The sequence below is a fragment of the Nanorana parkeri genome, unplaced genomic scaffold (genome assembly GCF_000935625.1).
Source record: "Nanorana parkeri isolate BGI_ZX_2015 unplaced genomic scaffold, ASM93562v1 scaffold529, whole genome shotgun sequence".
Classification (NCBI taxonomy): Eukaryota; Metazoa; Chordata; class Amphibia; order Anura; family Dicroglossidae; genus Nanorana; species Nanorana parkeri.
Window position 1 is genome coordinate 409,880 of NW_017306797.1, and position 19,064 is coordinate 428,943.

The 19,064-nt window shown below is 38.8% G+C and overlaps 1 protein-coding gene across 2 annotated transcripts in view; it reads left to right on the forward strand.

The window, feature by feature from the left end:
• The window catches only part of ITGB4 (integrin subunit beta 4), an 89,947-nt gene that overhangs the window by 63,573 nt on the left and 7,310 nt on the right, over positions 1-19,064 (forward strand). Inside the window, exons 27-38 of one of the 2 annotated variants that reach the window (XM_018561545.1) lie at positions 142-349; positions 826-974; positions 1,707-1,887; positions 2,014-2,151; positions 3,021-3,203; positions 4,156-4,287; positions 4,537-4,727; positions 5,134-5,137; positions 7,094-7,258; positions 11,925-12,041; positions 12,141-12,290; positions 14,112-14,300. In XM_018561545.1, coding sequence (XP_018417047.1) covers positions 142-349; positions 826-974; positions 1,707-1,887; positions 2,014-2,151; positions 3,021-3,203; positions 4,156-4,287; positions 4,537-4,727; positions 5,134-5,137; positions 7,094-7,258; positions 11,925-12,041; positions 12,141-12,290; positions 14,112-14,300 — 1,807 coding nt within the window. The remainder of the gene's footprint in view (positions 1-141; positions 350-825; positions 975-1,706; positions 1,888-2,013; positions 2,152-3,020; positions 3,204-4,155; positions 4,288-4,536; positions 4,728-5,133; positions 5,138-7,093; positions 7,259-11,924; positions 12,042-12,140; positions 12,291-14,111; positions 14,301-19,064) is intronic. The other variant, XM_018561546.1, reaches the window with a different exon arrangement.

The following is a 19,064-nucleotide window of genomic DNA, read 5'->3' on the forward strand; positions in this document are numbered from 1 at the left end:
ACACACATAAACACACAAAATAAAAGGTCTGCAGGCTAAGGTTGTCTATACAAAAAGTTGAAATGTTAATTCTGTGTGCATGGAAATACACTGGATCAACACATTAATGTCTCTGTGTCTCTTTCTTATTCTCTGTTTCAGGATTATGGATTCACAGAAGGTGACCTTGCATACCAAGGAAATGACACTCTCTCTGAGATCACGGTTCCTTTACTTGGCCGGTCAGAAGTGGACACTTTGTTGGGAAACCGCCAGGTCAAACAGTTTCTGCTTGAACTTAGCAATCCAAAGTATGGTGCCAAGATTGGCAAATACCCGCAGTGCACCATCACCATTGATGACACTCCAGGTGAGATGTTGTTTTGGCATGTTACAGTTTCAGCATAATATTATTATCAGTGCTGGCATGGGTCTAATACTATATTTTTTTGTTATACTGTAATTTCCTGTGTAATAAAATCACCTGAAAAGAAAAAGAATTACGGCTGACCTTAATGTTGGGGTTAGGGGTTAGAATCAGAGAAATTGAAATACATTACAGAGATTTTGAAGTACTCTTACAATCATTGTGATTGATGACTCGCACTTTTGCTGTCAACTAACTCCCATTAGAGAGAGAGAGAGAGAGAGAGAGAGAGAGAGAGAATTTGTTTTTCACCAGCCTTGCTTGGATAAGTTATATTAGCAAACATTGGGTCTTGTGTAAAAGGCATTGAATAATGTAAGCAATTAGATGGCTCTTAAAGACTATTACACATTAGAATACACATAGTAAATAACCCCTCTCATCTATGATATCCTTCTTACCTCTAATTGTACCAACAGAAGTTTTAGAGAAAGTAATGCCTGTGCAGTCCCTACAGTCTCCACGTGGCAAGATTGGTGCCCCCATCAACCTTAATGCCCAGGCGATCAGTGCTAGGAAAATCAGGTTTAACTGGACACCTCCATCTGGAAAAACATCTGGATACAAGGTAAGCAGCTCTGTCATCTATCCTTTGTGATGTGATAATGTTTCCTTTGCAATGCTTATTGAAGTGGCTCGTGTGAATTACAATTTCAATATTCCATGCTAAGTACTGCTGTTTTTATTGTTTATACTTTTTTTTTTATTGTTATTAAGTCTTTAAAGCAAAGCTGTTCTTTACTCACAAATGGCAAAGCAACACGTTTGCATTAATCCCTCCTTTCCCAGCAGTACATACTCATCTCCTCTTCACTCCCCCGCCAATCTGTGCAATGGGCGGAAGTGAACGAAATACCTGCTACTTCCAGGTATACCAGTTAGCAGCATACCAGTTACTCCCATCTGCTTGTTGCTGTCAAATGGGTATGGAGAGAGTCCTCAGCCCTGTGTAAACTCTCAGTGGAGCGACTTGGAGCTTACACTGTAATTCCTTTTCTTATTCCCTGTGGCTGAACAGTGTGGCAAGAAAGCCAGAGGAATGTGAGTATGTGCTTCTGGAGAGGGTAGTGTTAATGTGAACCTGTTGCTTTGCCTTGCATGTTCAAGCATTAAGGTATAGCTTAACCCAATTTCTACCAAATTATGATTTGGTAGGAATCCTTTAAGGCGATGAAAGGTCTTGTTGATTAATAGGAAGGCTTGGGAGGTGAGAGAGGGTGGGGGTCATACAGAAAAAGAATATGAGTTCACCCTCTAGAAAAAAAGAATCTATAAATTAATAATTGTGATCTTTGTCTAGGTTCGGCACTGGATTCAAGGAGACTCTGAGTCAGATGCTACTGTTATAGACACAAAGGTTCCTACAGCTGATCTGGTCAATCTGTACCCATACTGTGACTATGAGATGCGAGTGTGTGCCTACAATACACAGGAGGAAGGGCCTTATTCAGATGTTGTGACATGCCAGACCCTTGAGGATGGTGAGCAATGACCATTATTACTGTGTTTGAGTATTTACTGAAAATGGTATTTATGCCTTATGAGAAATGGTGAGGAATACTTCCTGGGAATAAGCTGATTCCCCATCCACTTTTTTTCTTCCACAGTTCCAAGTGAACCAGGCCGGCTAGCTTTCAATGTCATTTCCAGCACCGTGACACAGCTTAGCTGGGCAGAACCTGCGGAAACCAATGGCAATATTACAGCATACGAAGTTATCTACAGCATGGTCAATGAGGATAACAGTAAGTTTCTACCAGCAATTTACTTACCGACAGTCTTCTTTCTTTATTTGACACTCTTTATTTAGCTGTTTTACAACAACTTAGTAGGCAGGTGAAACACATTGTTGGTATTCAGCCTAGAGCTATGTTCAAAGATAAGGTTGTGATGGGAAGGCAGTTGATAGAGAATAAAGCAATTTGTCATGGGAGAAATTGTTGTACTCTGGAAGTAGGTAATAGTGGGTATAGGAATCTGTGTCCGTATTTACAGTATGAGCAAAAACATGATATGTAAGCTTCACACTGAAGCTTTTGTGTGACAGGCATTTGATACATACTGTACAGTTACATTGATAGCTTTTAAAAATCTTATTTTACCAGTTGACAGAAGGCTGGATCTCTGTATAGCCAACATAGGCCATGGCCTAGCGTGTCAGGGCTACAGGGGGGGTACAAAGCCACCCACACATGTTCCTAAATTTGAGTAATCCATAATCGTGTATAATAAAAGGTTCCAGACTGCTGTCCTGCTTTCCAGAACAAGCTTTCCAGGTTCTTATGAGTGCTGTCTCTGCACAGTTTATACATTTTTGTCAGTGGAATAGAACTTACAGTTCACTTCACCTACACTGGGTCTGCTAAGACCCAAAACTGTGTTTTTCAGCTACCACCACCTCATGATCTCCCCAAAGGCCCTCCTCTCCTCACACTAACCTTCATCCTAACCCTAATACTTATGTTCTCTTAGGACTAGATTATCTTTTGCACCAATGGCTATTAATTCCATGCTGAAAGATACCAGGGCTAAGGGCATTGGAAACTACAGATCACCTTAACTGAAGATCACCTTTAGTCTGTATATATTAATATTTTGTTTGTAATTGTGGCAGAACCCATTGGACCTTTGAAGAAAGTTTTGATCAATGATCCAAAGAAGCGAATGGTACTCATTGAGAATCTACGGGAGTCTCAGCCATACATGTACACTGTGAAAGCCTGTAATAGAGCTGGCTGGGGACCAGAGAGAGAAGCTACCATGAACCTCGCAACCCAACCAGCTCGTCCAATGTCCAGTGAGTAACATTTCACACTATCAATATCACACTGTAGAATACAAATGTTTAATAATACTGTAGCATTTCAAAGGTGAAAGCTACCACACATGACACTTAAAAGTACGAGTGGCTTCAAAGAAATGTATAGTGCTTTAGTACATTGTTTCTTTCTTTTTCATGGTCAATACAACAAATACCATTTTTAAAAATAGTTATTTTTTGTTAGCTTAAATATGAAATATTGCATATTAATATTGTGCATCTCCTTTTGACCCGGCAGGTGGTGTTTTAGCTTTGTATGCTTTACAGGCTTTATGTTTGCTTCGTTGATGTACAAAATCTGTTGCTTATTGAGGGCAAGTTGAAATTTACCAAACAAAGTAGATGTTTCATTGCATTTGCAGCCCATCTATAATCAGTCTAATGTTTCAGGTAGATAAAGCAGAGCCGCAAGACAGGCAGGAATTAAATCTTAAAAATACATTCAAGTACCCTATCTATTAACAGTAATGTACTTTATTTGTGTACCACTTGGCTGTAGATCCTCAAATCATCTCTGCATTGGTGCTGACACCGTCCTTCCTTTTGGAGGGTGGCTACTTTTGATTCACATGGTCCCTGTGTGTGTTGTAAAGCTGTAGATTTGACCACAACTCTCTGTGTGAAAGCAGCAGTCTTTTAGCCGCAGTCCCACACGCTCCCCCTCTGAATCACAGCTTAAGCTAGCCAATTAGAAGCATCAGATCAAGTGATGTTACTTTTACTGATCAAAATAAACATCACATTTATTGACGTATTGATGAATAAAGAACTGCTAGCATTAATTGTAAAAAAAAATAAAAATCATCGTATACAAAATTGACCGAAAAAAATGATAGTTTCCTTTTAATCATTTGGTGCTGCATTACTGATTAGTTGAGAATAGTGTGTTAATTGCTTTTGTAATATCTCTCATTGCTGTTACTTGCAGTTCCTATTATCCCGGATATTCCTATTATTGATGCCGAGGGAGGGGAAGATTATGACAGCTATCTCATGTACAGTACAGATGTGCTGCGATCGCCCGTGGGAAGCAAGAGACCCAGTGTGTCAGATGAATCAGGTAAGTGGATCCATCTACAAAGACATATAGCATAGTATAAAGGGTAGATATTTAGAACAGTCCAGACCTGTTAGCTGCTAATGTTGTCTCTTTAGGATCACTTCACAAAGGTTTTTTTGTTACATAGTGCAGTCACAGTCTGCCGGCTGTTAGCAACACACTGCCAATTCAGCTTACAATTTATATTTCCTACCCAACCCTTTTCCCTAAATGTATGGCCCACATCTAAGTCACCCCTGTCCCTTGAAGGCCGGCGCTGGAAGTACGTCCCCCTCCTGGGCTCAGAACTTGATCTACGTCACATCACATGGAAGCTCCCTGTAGAGGTCATCCCACGACTGTCTGTCAGCAGTGCTATGTCCACAGACACAGAGAGTCTCCAGGACCAAGTGGACAGTGGCAGTTCCTTGGTGAGGAGAGGGACCATGCGTGCACCAACAGCAACAGCAGAAGATAACGCCAAGATGGTGGGGGTGTCAGGTATTGTATGTTTTCCTCCCTTCCCTCAACCCCCTCCCATCAGTGTAAAGTGCTAACAGCCTGCATGATTGTCTTGTCTGCACTTGTAATCAGTATGGTGACTTAATTCATGGATAGTGGGACTATCAACTGAACTTCTGTTCTGGAAATACGTTTCTGCTTATGCTAATGTAGATTGCATACACATATACACCATACATGGCCAAAAGTATGTGGGCACCTGACCATCATACCTTACTATTTGAATAGAAGTATGTACATACCCCTCCAAAACTGTTGAGTCGAGTAGATTCCAGTGAAGTCTACTGTTAATGGTACCAAATACAAAGACATTTTAGACAACTGTGCACTTCCAAACTGTTTAAGGAAGGTCCTTTTCTGTTCCCGCATTATTGTGTCCCTGTGCACAAAGATAAGTCCATAAAGACATGGTTTAAAGTATTTGGTGTGGGGGAGCTCAAGTGGCCTGCATAGACCACTAACTTCAACTCTTCTGAACACATTTTTTGATAAAGCCAATTGCAAGCTTGGTCTTCTCCTTTATATCAGTATCTGATTTCAAAAAGGCCCTTTTGGCTGAAATAGCCACACATTTCTAAAGACACGCTCCAAATCTTTTTAAAAGCCTTCCTACAAGAGTGGAGGATGTAGGGATAGGGGGCAACTCCATTTGGAATTTGATGTCCAACAAGCTCCTAGCGTTGAGGTGATCAGGTTAGGTGCCCATATACTTTTGGCCATATAGTGTATATTGTTTATATACTGTACATATATATACACATTTCAGCTTATACTGCACGAAGAAAATATATGATGCAGCTTTTCTGCCTCACATGGACAAGAAAGTTATGAAAAAGCAAACATTATAAGAAAAAATGTTTCTATTTCAAATATGATTAATTCACACAACATCAACAGAACAGTGTCAATAAGATAAAGGCAGAAGGACTTAACATTCATGCGGCCCCAAATATTGTACAGATCTGGGCATTTTTGTCATGCAGTATAATAATCCATTGCTTTAAATATGGTGAATGATCATGTCTTTTTCCTGCCAGGATATTGTTTATAGCATTATTTAATACACACAGCTATATTCAAAAAAAGATTGCAAGAGCAAAGTGTTAAGCAAAAAGTTCAGTAACTCAAATCAAGCAATCAAAATTTACTGTACTAAAGCCAGACCAGTACAACATTGATTATGATTGGTTGCTCTGATTACTGTACTTTGCTCTTAGCCTGCATTTGCACTGTTTATACAATATAATATGTGTATAATTTAGTGATATCCTTTTTATAAAATGAGAGGTGGGTTGACCAGTGCATTCTAAATGAGATTCAATTCATGGGTCATTGTATGTAACTGTTCCATGTCGACAGCACACATGTACAAAACCCCTCACTGCTGTGTTGGCTTTCCTTTTGTCACATGTGACTCCTGGTCACCAAAAATTCTATTACTGAAAATAATATAAATAAAAGATTGAGCAATGGCACTATATGAAGAGTGCTGATCGACTTGAGATTTCCATGTCATTCTAACCATCAAACTGATAACTGTCATGCCACATGTTTGACATCCCAAGCAATTATTAACGCACATAGGCATTATTTTAGTATGCATTACCCTAAACTATTCTAAATAACACTAAAGTAGAATTAAATAAAGCTTCTACAATGCACTGTGAGTGATGCAAATCTGTGAGAAGGCTGCGCACACAAGTTTTTACTTGAAACACAAGTATAATAAAAGTTTTAAGTAAACATTTTATATTCTACTTTTGTTATTTACGGTATTCCCAGGAATTGTTCTCTTTTTACAACCCTGGGACTGGTCATGTGACTATAGACGAGAATTCCCTCTCCACACGTAGCACTCAGAAAGTACCTGTTTCAACAGAACAGCAGGAGGACATACTATGCAATAAAAAAAAAAAAATTCTAAGCATGTCCCTAGTTCCCAAATGTACCCAGGCAGTGAAGAAATGATTCATCATAGGAGTGTGCACAGATTATCTGGGAGTAACTAAGCAACAATCGATCCAACCTTTAGGCTGGGTTCAAACCTTTGCATTTTCATGCTATTTTACATGTGTTATCAATGTGCATTCATGCGTGTTTTCATGTGCTGCCATTGTCATCAAAAGGCCCTATGACATGCACTGCTGCATCAAATAAGACAACACACTTCAACACATTGCACAGATGTGAACTACCACCCTTTAAAGCAATGGACAGCCTGTGTACATGCAATGATCTGTGTTAAAACCATAGGTGTGGCTGAGTCCTAGGTCTTAATTATCAAAATCCTTCTCTGTTATTTTAGAACAACTCCTAAATGGGCGCATGGACTTTTCTTTCCCTGGATCTGTAAACAGTCTGACTCGCACAGGAACTGTCGGCTACCAACAATTCAGCCCTAGCGTGCACAATGAAACATACAGGTTTGGCAGTACCAGTTCTCAGCACAACACTCTCATTTCAGGACATGGTAAGTAATGTGCCATGCACCAGAGCCTATGGTTTCCCTTTTTTTTTCTTCTTCTTTCACTTGCACACTATCTTCAGCCATTCTACTCTCTGGTGCAAACTGTATACTGTAAAAGGTTTATTTATAAAAAAAAAAAAATTCAGAGCAATTTGCTGCGTATGCATTCACTCTGTGCCAAAGGATACAAATACAAATGTTATTAGCATTTTCTTTAAGTCGATTGTAATATTGGGAAAATACTGCATTATGGTAATTAGATAGAGCTGATAGATGATAGAAAGTTAATACTTAAAGTGACACAAAACTGAGGAATTAAATCTTAAAAGTGCATTCAAGTACCCTAAATATTAACACAAATGTAGCTTATTTGTGCATCACTCAGTTGTAGAGCCTCAAATCATTTCTGAATTTGTGCTGACACTGTCCTTTCTTCCGGAGGGGGGCTGTTGTACTGTAGCCACAAGTAAATGCCTAGTATTGTCACTGATACTGATACCGGTATCGGTGCATCCCTATTTACAAGGACTCTTTTGTTGAGATATTTTTGTTTGATTTCCTACCTCTGTACACCTGCTGTAAATATTATGTGCGGGTCCCACTCTCCCTGTTAAATATTTTGTTTACTTTATTTTATGAAGCAATTTGGGGAAATGGGGGTGCTGGAATAAGAAGAGCCAAAAGTCCAAGAGGATAGGAATTATGGCAGGGAGGGAGTTGTCATTGCTGGGGTATCCAAGATATATAGAAAGCCAGGAACTGACTTGACACACTTAAAATTAAATTATCACTTTTGAATGTACTGACTGTAAGAATAGGATTTTGTTCTTAACATATAATTATTTTCTCAGAGTCCATTGAGGGACACAGATCTGAAGAGTTCTGACATGTACAAGGACACAAGGCAAAAAAATTAAAGCCTGTCACTTTAAGGCAATAACCCCTTCCACCTCACACCTGCCAGTTGTAGTAAGCAATATAAAAGGAAATGAGGGGAGGGAGCTGTGTCCCCCAGTGGACTCCGAGAAAACGTTTTCTTAAGTAAGAACAAAATCCTATTTTCTCTATCGTCAGTTGAGGGGCACATCTCTAGGACATTCAAAAGCAGTCCAAAACAGAGGAACGGGCATAGAAAACATATAAAAAAAACAGCCTCCCCACCCAAAAAAAAGAATAAACAAGGGAGTTAAATAGCAGCTTGAAGAACCTTTCTGCCAAAACTAACATCACAAGAGGCAGATACATCAATTTTATAAAACCTTGCAAAATTGTGAACAGAAGACCAGGTTGTGTCCATTTTCCAAATGGATCCCAACCAGAAAATCTGAGAGAAGGGGGGTCCAATGAGACAACATCAGACGAATTGCCCACAACACCAGGATGTTGATAGGTAGCTTGGATTTCTCCTGAAACCAGCAACCCTGAACTGAACACATGATCCAGAACTCCTCCACAACCCAAATGGAACTGCTTCAAAGGTGGACACCATTAGGTCCAGAACTCCCATGCATCATCGCAGGGAGGATTGTAGATGAGAACAAAACAGGCAAATTTGACTCTGCAACTTAGTTGAATTTTCCTGGGGAACAAAAACCGTGGCCAGGGATGCATCGAAAAGAATACCCAAGTATTCCTGGCAATGCAATGGAATCAGGGACGATTTCTCGATGTTCAAAATCCATCCAAAGTCCTGTAAGGTTCTTAGTACTGTGGACACATCGGTTTCCAAAGTCAGAGAAGACTGTTTGCGAAACCAAAGATCTATGTATCTAATAATCTGAATGCCCTTTTGGCAAAGAAGACCCAGAATCAGAGTGAAAACCCTTGGAGCAGAGGCCAGACCAAAGGGAAGGGCCACAAATTGATAATGGAGTTGGCCTACGGCAAAGCAAAGGAAACATTCCTGACCCAGGAAGATGTGCTTGATGTCCTCTATGTCATTTGAAACCAAGAAAGCAAGACAAAGGGAGGCAACTGAACAAACAGATTCCATTCAACCTCTTTAGTTTGAACATAAGTGTTGAGAGCTTTTAATTCCAGGATGGGACAAAACTTCTTTTAGGCTTTGGAACAGTAAATTGGTTTGAGTAAAAACCCAATAAACGTTCTGTTACTGGGACTAGAACTATATAAATTCCTGATCTAACAATCCCTGGACTGCTGAAAGGCCTGCCCAACACTGCAGAGGAATAGGAAGGCGAAAGACCTGGAAGAGGAAGAAAAGGTAAAATTTTATTTTGTAACTGTAAACCACCTTCTGAGCCAAGCATATGATATGCTTGCTTCCCACATCTCCACAAAGGCCATCAGACATCTACCCACCCGAAGAACAGGGGTTGACTGACCTTCATACTGAAGCTGACTTATCTGTGGGTTTAGAGTTCTTGGACTGCCAGGAGAGTCTGAAAGAATAAGCTTTCATTTTTTGCCTAGTTTCCATGTCTCCTGAAGGCAGCAGCAAAAACCTTACATCTCAGAATTCTTCAGAGCTGTGTTCCTCAATAGACGATAGAGAAAACAAATTACTGGTTCTTTTCAAATCTCCTTAGGAATGACTAAATGTATATTTCTAGTCCTATACATATGAATTTTGAATCTTAATTTTTACTTGCACTGTCATAACTCTTACGCTACACCCTTCTGTCACTTTTCTTGTTCTACTGTTTCTGGGTATCTTATATCCTTCTCACAGTTTTCTTTTCAATACCCTTTATGCAGAGCGGGTTGGTGGAGGGTCCCTGCCTCTCTTTAAGGAGAAACGTGGTAGACACTTTGTTGGGGCAAAGGTGAAGGGTTACCATGCATACCGGGACACAATAACCATGGCTGACAGTCGCAGAGGGCCACATATGGTGATAGGTACCATGGAAACATATCACCCTCATGCTGATTGGTCATTGCTTTCCATGGATGCTTAATCCCATCGTCATTGTTCAACCCTGATCAGTCACATTCAACCAACCTGGTAAAGACTGTGTTGCTTTACGTAGTAATACCACATGATGACCAACATAGAAATACTGTAGCAACTCTGTAGGCCCACTTAAATGACTCTACCTTATAGAATGTAGTTGTGAATGTTTTTTTTATTTTATTTTGCACCAAACAGTTTTTCTCATTTTGGAACAATATGTGCATATATCCACCAGTGACATATATGTAAACAGTATATTCTTGAGGTTGCCTCTTGCTGAAAGCAACGTCTCTTCTTATTTGCTCCTATAACACTGCTGTATAACCATTTCTGGCATACATAGAATTCAGGTTCCAAAAGGTCTTTTGGGCTGGAACCTGATGTTTCATTATAGAAGACCCAGCCTACAGTATAGTGTGTGCTAAGTAGTGGGTAAGTGTAACCATTGCAGATTTTTACTACTTTTTACACAGATCACAGTACTCCCCCTAACAATACCTTTATCTTTCACAACCACCCCCTCCCACCCTTCCCAGAAGGCCAGCACTATCTTTGTTTAGGCATTATCAATGGCCAACAACCTTTTCCTGGACTAAGATGAGGGCCTGTACATGACACTGTCACGTAAATCCTGGTGCCTGTACAGTAGTGTTTTTGCTCTTGGCTGTGTGTATATAGGTTTTACAGCTTATCCCAGTGAGGGTAGAAAGAAAATACTTCCTTCTAGTTGTAGCACACACATCTTGTAATTCTTTTATATTCTATCATTCATCTTTACAGAGTAGCAACATTTCACGGGCTGCAGGAAGGAATAGTATATCGTACTTTTATACAAGCAGCCATACAAAATTAAAAAATTGCCAGCTCTTCTAAAATTGTTAGCAATGTTTGGCATATTTAAATGTCAATCAAGTGTTCAACAAAATGTTTTTGTTTTGTGATGTGACAGTTGTGTGAGTTTCATTAATTGAAAAAAGGCAGAACAGGGGCCACAAGGTTTTTAGCAGCTTACTGGAAAGGGTTATCTGTACATAGCAATGAAGTAAATTTATACCAAGGTATAGCAAAGAAAACATATAATGTATGTGTATAGCTAAAAGAAGTCACACTGAGTATTACAAAACTGCAACACAGTCTTCAGGTTTTGTTGGGCGCATTGCATGATTGCTTTCACTTATACATTGTCAGATTGGTCTGCTGTACATTTATAATGAATACCCTAGTGTTTGTGCACTATACCACAGTCCTCTCTGATAGTGAATGAGTTAACATGGCTGCTGGCTAAATAATGCCCCATGCTCATGCTCATCTGAAACCCCTCGATTCAAAGCCAGAGAGACCATTTTCTGCTGGTGTCTCTGGGCCAGGAGGGGTTAATTTTGCACTGCTGTAACCACCTATACTCCAACTTGGACTTTGCCATGCATGTGGGTCCAGTGCCTGCTTGCACTGTGAAAGGTATATGTCTTGTCAAGCCTGAAGCTCATTCAAAATGCCAAGACCGACGTTGATGGCTACTAAAGAGTACCTGTGGAAGCTGAGCAGCTAATAGACACACATTAGTGTGGAGATGGAGGACTCTGCTTCTCAAAGGCTCTAAATAAGTGCGGTGCCACTGTGCTTGGTTGGGCAGTGAGCTTGTATTCGCTCCTCCAAAGAGATGTATATGAAGTTTGTGGCTTAAAATGCAAACCTGTTAGTATCTTTTATGTAGAATCTGTTAATGACACTGTCAATGGCACTCTGACTGTTCAGGGACATCAGGACAAAGCAGACTGGGACTCCCTCCACTTATGATGGGGACTGGAAGAGGGCGCACCCATTCAGAGGATGTGCGGGATGCTCTCAGCAGTTTGGATGTGGCCATACAGGGTGAGTGTTTTTTTCTTCCACTACAGGTAAAATGAATGTCTATCGCACCTACCTCTTACATTACCAGTTTGTAATGGTCATTTTCTCATTTCCTTCTAGAATCTCGCCCCTCTCCTGGAATCCCAGACACGCCAACCCGCTTGGTGTTCTCTGCATTGGGACCGACATCCTTAAAGGTCAGCTGGCAGGAACCACTGTGTGAACGAGAAGTTCTGGGGTACAAGGTGCACTATCAGCTGCTCCATGGAGGTACGTAATCCTAAACTTAGAATGACTCATTCACTAACTTGAGGAGTGAAGTGAGGTGAACTTAAACCTGATTTACGAAATTGGAAATGATGTGAAATGAAAGCTTCTTCATCATATGAATGTTTGAATCTAATAAGCATTGTTTTTTTCATATTGCCCTGCATGTGACTGGATATTAAAAGTGATCACAAGTTCACTTCATCTCATTTAACACCTCATCTGCTTCACTTCACATTATAGTAAATATGACAAAATGAAAAAAGTGAGAAGATGTCTGTGTACATAAATTCCTCTGATAATCAAACAGATGTCACCTTCAAGCATATTGCAAAGTAGATCTGGTGACACTTGTCAGATAGAATGGCTTTTGTCATAGATATTGCTTTACTTTGATTTGGTATCCAGGTCTAAATCATATAGTGGCATATATTGCTTTGTTTGTCTGCTATGGGTGCCTCGTGAATTCTGTTTACCTTGTAATATCTGTTTGTGCATGTGTCTCTTATCAAATTCCAATAGTATAAGTTGACTTTCTCTTATGAGGAGGGCACAGACAGACATTGTACATCTCTGGCTAAGTACATCTCTGCTTAAGTACAGGACACTTAAAAAAACATCACTTAAAATAAAGGCACTCAAAAAAAAAGCATCAGCAACAATTTCTCATAAGGGCTGCAAGTAAATATTTCTCCTTCAACCTGAATTTCTTTCTCCTAGTCTGCTTCTAATTCCCTCTTCCCTCTACCATGCCTTGTCTTCCTATCCTTATAATAGTATCCTCTATCCTTAAAGTGACACTACACTCAGGAGTTAAATCTTAAAAATGCATTCAAGTATCTTCACTATTATCAGAAATGTATCTTATTTGTGTATTACTTGGGTGTAGATCCTCAAATCATCTCTGAATTCATGCTGACACTGTCCTTCCTTCTGGAGGGGGGTTACTTTTGTTCCCCATGGTCCCTGTGTGTGTTGTAAAGTAGCTCCAAGCCCATGATGGACTACAATCTCACATTTAGTTTACTTATTTATATTAAATTTATAGTCCATCAAATCAGATATATGTGTAATATAGATCAGCCATATGTATAATACAGATCAGATAGATGTGTAATACAGATCAGATATACTATAGTACATACAGGTGAAACTCGAATAATTAGAATATCGTGCAAAGTTCATTTATTTCACTAATGCAACTTAAAAGGTGAAACTAATATATGAGATAGACTCATTACATGCAAAGCAAGATAGTTCAAGCCGTGATTTGTCATAATTGTGATGATTATGGCTTACAGCTCATGAAAACCCCAAGAACCCCAAATCCACAACCTCAAAAAAGTAGATTATTACATGCAATCAATAAAACAAGGATTGTACATAGAACAATATCGGACCTCTGAAAAGTACAAGCATGCATATGTACTCAGTACTTGGTTTGGGCCCCTTTTGCAGCACTTACTGCAATTACTTTTGCACGATATTCTAATTATTCGAGTTTCACCTGTATGTAATATAAGATCAGATAGATGTATAATACAGATCAGATATACTGCATAAGTAATCAGATAGATGTATAATACAGATTAGATATACTGCATAAGTAATCAGATAGATGTATAATACAGATCAGATATACTACATATGTAATATAAGATCAGATATATGTGTAATGCAGAAGAGATATACTGCATAAATAATATGCAGATATACTGATCAGATATATGTATAATATAGATCAGATATATGTATAATACAGTTTAGATATACTGCATATGTGATATAAGATCAGATATAAGTGAAGCCTTCTCTTGTTTACAGGAGATTCACGCACCATCGACATCCCAAATCCCAGAGAAAACTCTGTGGTGGTGGAAGATTTGCTCCCCAACCATTCCTATATGTTCCGGGTAAGGGCACAAAGTGAGGAAGGCTGGGGACTGGAACGAGAAGGTGTCATCACTATAGAGTCACAGGTGGACCCCCACAGTCCACTCAGCCCTGTACCAGGTACACATAAGCATTTGTTGACTTTCATTTTGGTTTAGTAGTTACAGTATGATTATTCCATAGATCAGGTATTTTACAATAAGGGTATGCACAGGTGAAATTACACAGTCAGCCAGCAATAGAAAAATAATTAGTAATCTGACAACCAAACAGAAGCCCCAGTGCTATGATAAAGTCATTTAATATAGTGTGCTCAGAAAGTGACATTCACACAATCCAGTGAATATTTTCTTCTCTTGGTTGTGCTTTGTGGTATAAATTAATTGGGGGAATTTATCAAAACTAAAGCAGACAGAATCTGGAGCAGCTGCCCTTAGAAACCAATCAGCTTCTCTCTTCTGAAATGTGTTCAGTTAAGCTTTGACATAGACAGATAAAAGCTGATTGGTAGCCATGCTCAGCTGCTCCATTTTTTATAAATTCCGCTCATTGTGCTTTAACTTTTCATGATAAGTTTACTCATCCGTGTAGGTGCGGGTCAGCATGTAGCCACAGGCAGCCGCGTCCTCCTATAGGGATGTACAAGTGGCTGTGCACAATTACACGCAGCACCTGTCCCTCCTGGGAGCAAGTCTCTGCTCGGGCATGCATGCTATACAGATGTGCTGTGTGTGTTATTAGTAATGGCAGCTGCCTTACTTCCTTACTAGAGGTTGTAAATCCAGCCAAAATTTTTTTTCCTGAACATTTACTTTGAGAGAGAGAAAGTCATTTAGTGAAGAGCTCCCTCTAGTGGCAAATTTATATATGACTATTTTTAATACAATCTTAGTTACTAGATAGTGAAATTAAAGGAGAACTATGAGGTGAGTGCTTTTCACTCACCTTATAGTTCTAGCCGACCTGTGACAATGAGACTGTCACAGGTCGGCTCAGTAGATCGGGAGGTGAACGAACACATACCGGGTTCGCTCACCTCTCGATCCTGTCACGGCTCTCTGCCGTGACAGGGGGAGGGGCTGGATTCCCCTCTCCCCGCTCCGATCTGCCAGCGCTGACTGGCGGAATGTAATATAAGATCAGATATATGTGTAATATAGATCAGCCATATGTATAATACAGATCAGATAGATGTGTAATACAGATCAGATATACTGCATCTGTAATATAAGATCAGATATATGTGTAATATAGATCAGCCATATGTATAATACAGATCAGATAGATGTGTAATACAGATCAGATATACTGCATCTGTAATATAAGATCAGATATATGTGTAATATAGATCAGCCATATGTATAATACAGATCAGATAGATGTGTAATACAGATCAGATATACTGCATCTGTAATATAAGATCAGATATATGTGTAATATAGATCAGCCATATGTATAATACAGATCAGATAGATGTGTAATACAGATCAGATATACTGCATCTGTAATATAAGATCAGATATATGTGTAATATAGATCAGCCATATGTATAATACAGATCAGATAGATGTGTAATACAGATCAGATATACTGCATCTGTAATATAAGATCAGATATATGTGTAATATAGATCAGCCATATGTATAATACAGATCAGATAGATGTGTAATACAGATCAGATATACTGCATCTGTAATATAAGATCAGATATATGTGTAATATAGATCAGCCATATGTATAATACAGATCAGATAGATGTGTAATACAGATCAGATATACTGCATCTGTAATATAAGATCAGATATATGTGTAATATAGATCAGCCATATGTATAATACAGATCAGATAGATGTGTAATACAGATCAGATATACTGCATCTGTAATATAAGATCAGATATATGTGTAATATAGATCAGCCATATGTATAATACAGATCAGATAGATGTGTAATACAGATCAGATATACTGCATCTGTAATATAAGATCAGATATATGTGTAATATAGATCAGCCATATGTATAATACAGATCAGATAGATGTGTAATACAGATCAGATATACTGCATCTGTAATATAAGATCAGATATATGTGTAATATAGATCAGCCATATGTATAATACAGATCAGATAGATGTGTAATACAGATCAGATATACTGCATCTGTAATATAAGATCAGATATATGTGTAATATAGATCAGCCATATGTATAATACAGATCAGATAGATGTGTAATACAGATCAGATATACTGCATCTGTAATATAAGATCAGATATATGTGTAATATAGATCAGCCATATGTATAATACAGATCAGATAGATGTGTAATACAGATCAGATATACTGCATCTGTAATATAAGATCAGATATATGTGTAATATAGATCAGCCATATGTATAATACAGATCAGATAGATGTGTAATACAGATCAGATATACTGCATCTGTAATATAAGATCAGATATATGTGTAATATAGATCAGCCATATGTATAATACAGATCAGATAGATGTGTAATACAGATCAGATATACTGCATCTGTAATATAAGATCAGATATATGTGTAATATAGATCAGCCATATGTATAATACAGATCAGATAGATGTGTAATACAGATCAGATATACTGCATCTGTAATATAAGATCAGATATATGTGTAATATAGATCAGCCATATGTATAATACAGATCAGATAGATGTGTAATACAGATCAGATATACTGCATCTGTAATATAAGATCAGATATATGTGTAATATAGATCAGCCATATGTATAATACAGATCAGATAGATGTGTAATACAGATCAGATATACTATAGTACATACAGGTGAAACTCGAATAATTAGAATATCGTGCAAAGTTCATTTATTTCACTAATGCAACTTAAAAGGTGAAACTAATATATGAGATAGACTCATTACATGCAAAGCAAGATAGTTCAAGCCGTGATTTATCATAATTGTGATGATTATGGCTTACAGCTCATGAAAACCCCAAGAACCCCAAATCCACAACCTCAAAAAAGTAGATTATTACATGCAATCAATAAAACAAGGATTGTACATAGAACAATATCGGACCTCTGAAAAGTACAAGCATGCATATGTACTCAGTACTTGGTTTGGGCCCCTTTTGCAGCACTTACTGCAATTACTTTTGCACGATATTCTAATTATTCGAGTTTCACCTGTATGTAATATAAGATCAGATAGATGTATAATACAGATCAGATATACTGCATAAGTAATCAGATAGATGTATAATACAGATCAGATATACTGCATAAGTAATCAGATAGATGTATAATACAGATTAGATATACTGCATAAGTAATCAGATAGATGTATAATACAGATCAGATATACTGCATAAGTAATCAGATAGATGTATAATACAGATCAGATATACTACATATGTAATATAAGATCAGATATATGTGTAATGCAGAAGAGATATACTGCATAAATAATATGCAGATATACTGATCAGATATATGTATAATATAGATCAGATATATGTATAATACAGTTTAGATATACTGCATATGTGATATAAGATCAGATATAAGTGAAGCCTTCTCTTGTTTACAGGAGATTCACGCACCATCGACATCCCAAATCCCAGAGAAAACTCTGTGGTGGTGGAAGATTTGCTCCCCAACCATTCCTATATGTTCCGGGTAAGGGCACAAAGTGAGGAAGGCTGGGGACTGGAACGAGAAGGTGTCATCACTATAGAGTCACAGGTGGACCCCCACAGTCCACTCAGCCCTGTACCAGGTACACATAAGCATTTGTTGACTTTCATTTTGGTTTAGTAGTTACAGTATGATTATTCCATAGATCAGGTATTTTACAATAAGGGTATGCACAGGTGAAATTACACAGTCAGCCAGCAATAGAAAAATAATTAGTAATCTGACAACCAAACAGAAGCCCCAGTGCTATGATAAAGTCATTTAATATAGTGTGCTCAGAAAGTGACATTCACACAATCCAGTGAATATTTTCTTCTCTTGGTTGTGCTTTGTGGTATAAATTAATTGGGGGAATTTATCAAAACTAAAGCAGACAGAATCTGGAGCAGCTGCCCTTAGAAACCAATCAGCTTCTCTCTTCTGAAATGTGTTCAGTTAAGCTTTGACATAGACAGATAAAAGCTGATTGGTAGCCATGCTCAGCTGCTCCATTTTTTATAAATTCCGCTCATTGTGCTTTAACTTTTCATGATAAGTTTACTCATCCGTGTAGGTGCGGGTCAGCATGTAGCCACAGGCAGCCGCGTCCTCCTATAGGGATGTACAAGTGGCTGTGCACAATTACACGCAGCACCTGTCCCTCCTGGGAGCAAGTCTCTGCTCGGGCATGCATGCTATACAGATGTGCTGTGTGTGTTATTAGTAATGGCAGCTGCCTTACTTCCTTACTAGAGGTTGTAAATCCAGCCAAAATTTTTTTTCCTGAACATTTACTTTGAGAGAGAGAAAGTCATTTAGTGAAGAGCTCCCTCTAGTGGCAAATTTATATATGACTATTTTTAATACAATCTTAGTTACTAGATAGTGAAATTAAAGGAGAACTATGAGGTGAGTGCTTTTCACTCACCTTATAGTTCTAGCCGACCTGTGACAATGAGACTGTCACAGGTCGGCTCAGTAGATCGGGAGGTGAACGAACACATACCGGGTTCGCTCACCTCTCGATCCTGTCACGGCTCTCTGCCGTGACAGGGGGAGGGGCTGGATTCCCCTCTCCCCGCTCCGATCTGCCAGCGCTGACTGGCGGAACTGACGGTGGAGGGGGCGGGTACAGCTGGCTCTGCCTCTAGATAGGCAGAGCCAGCTGTCACTCACGCAGCTGGGCGGATCCCGTCATCTAAGTCGGG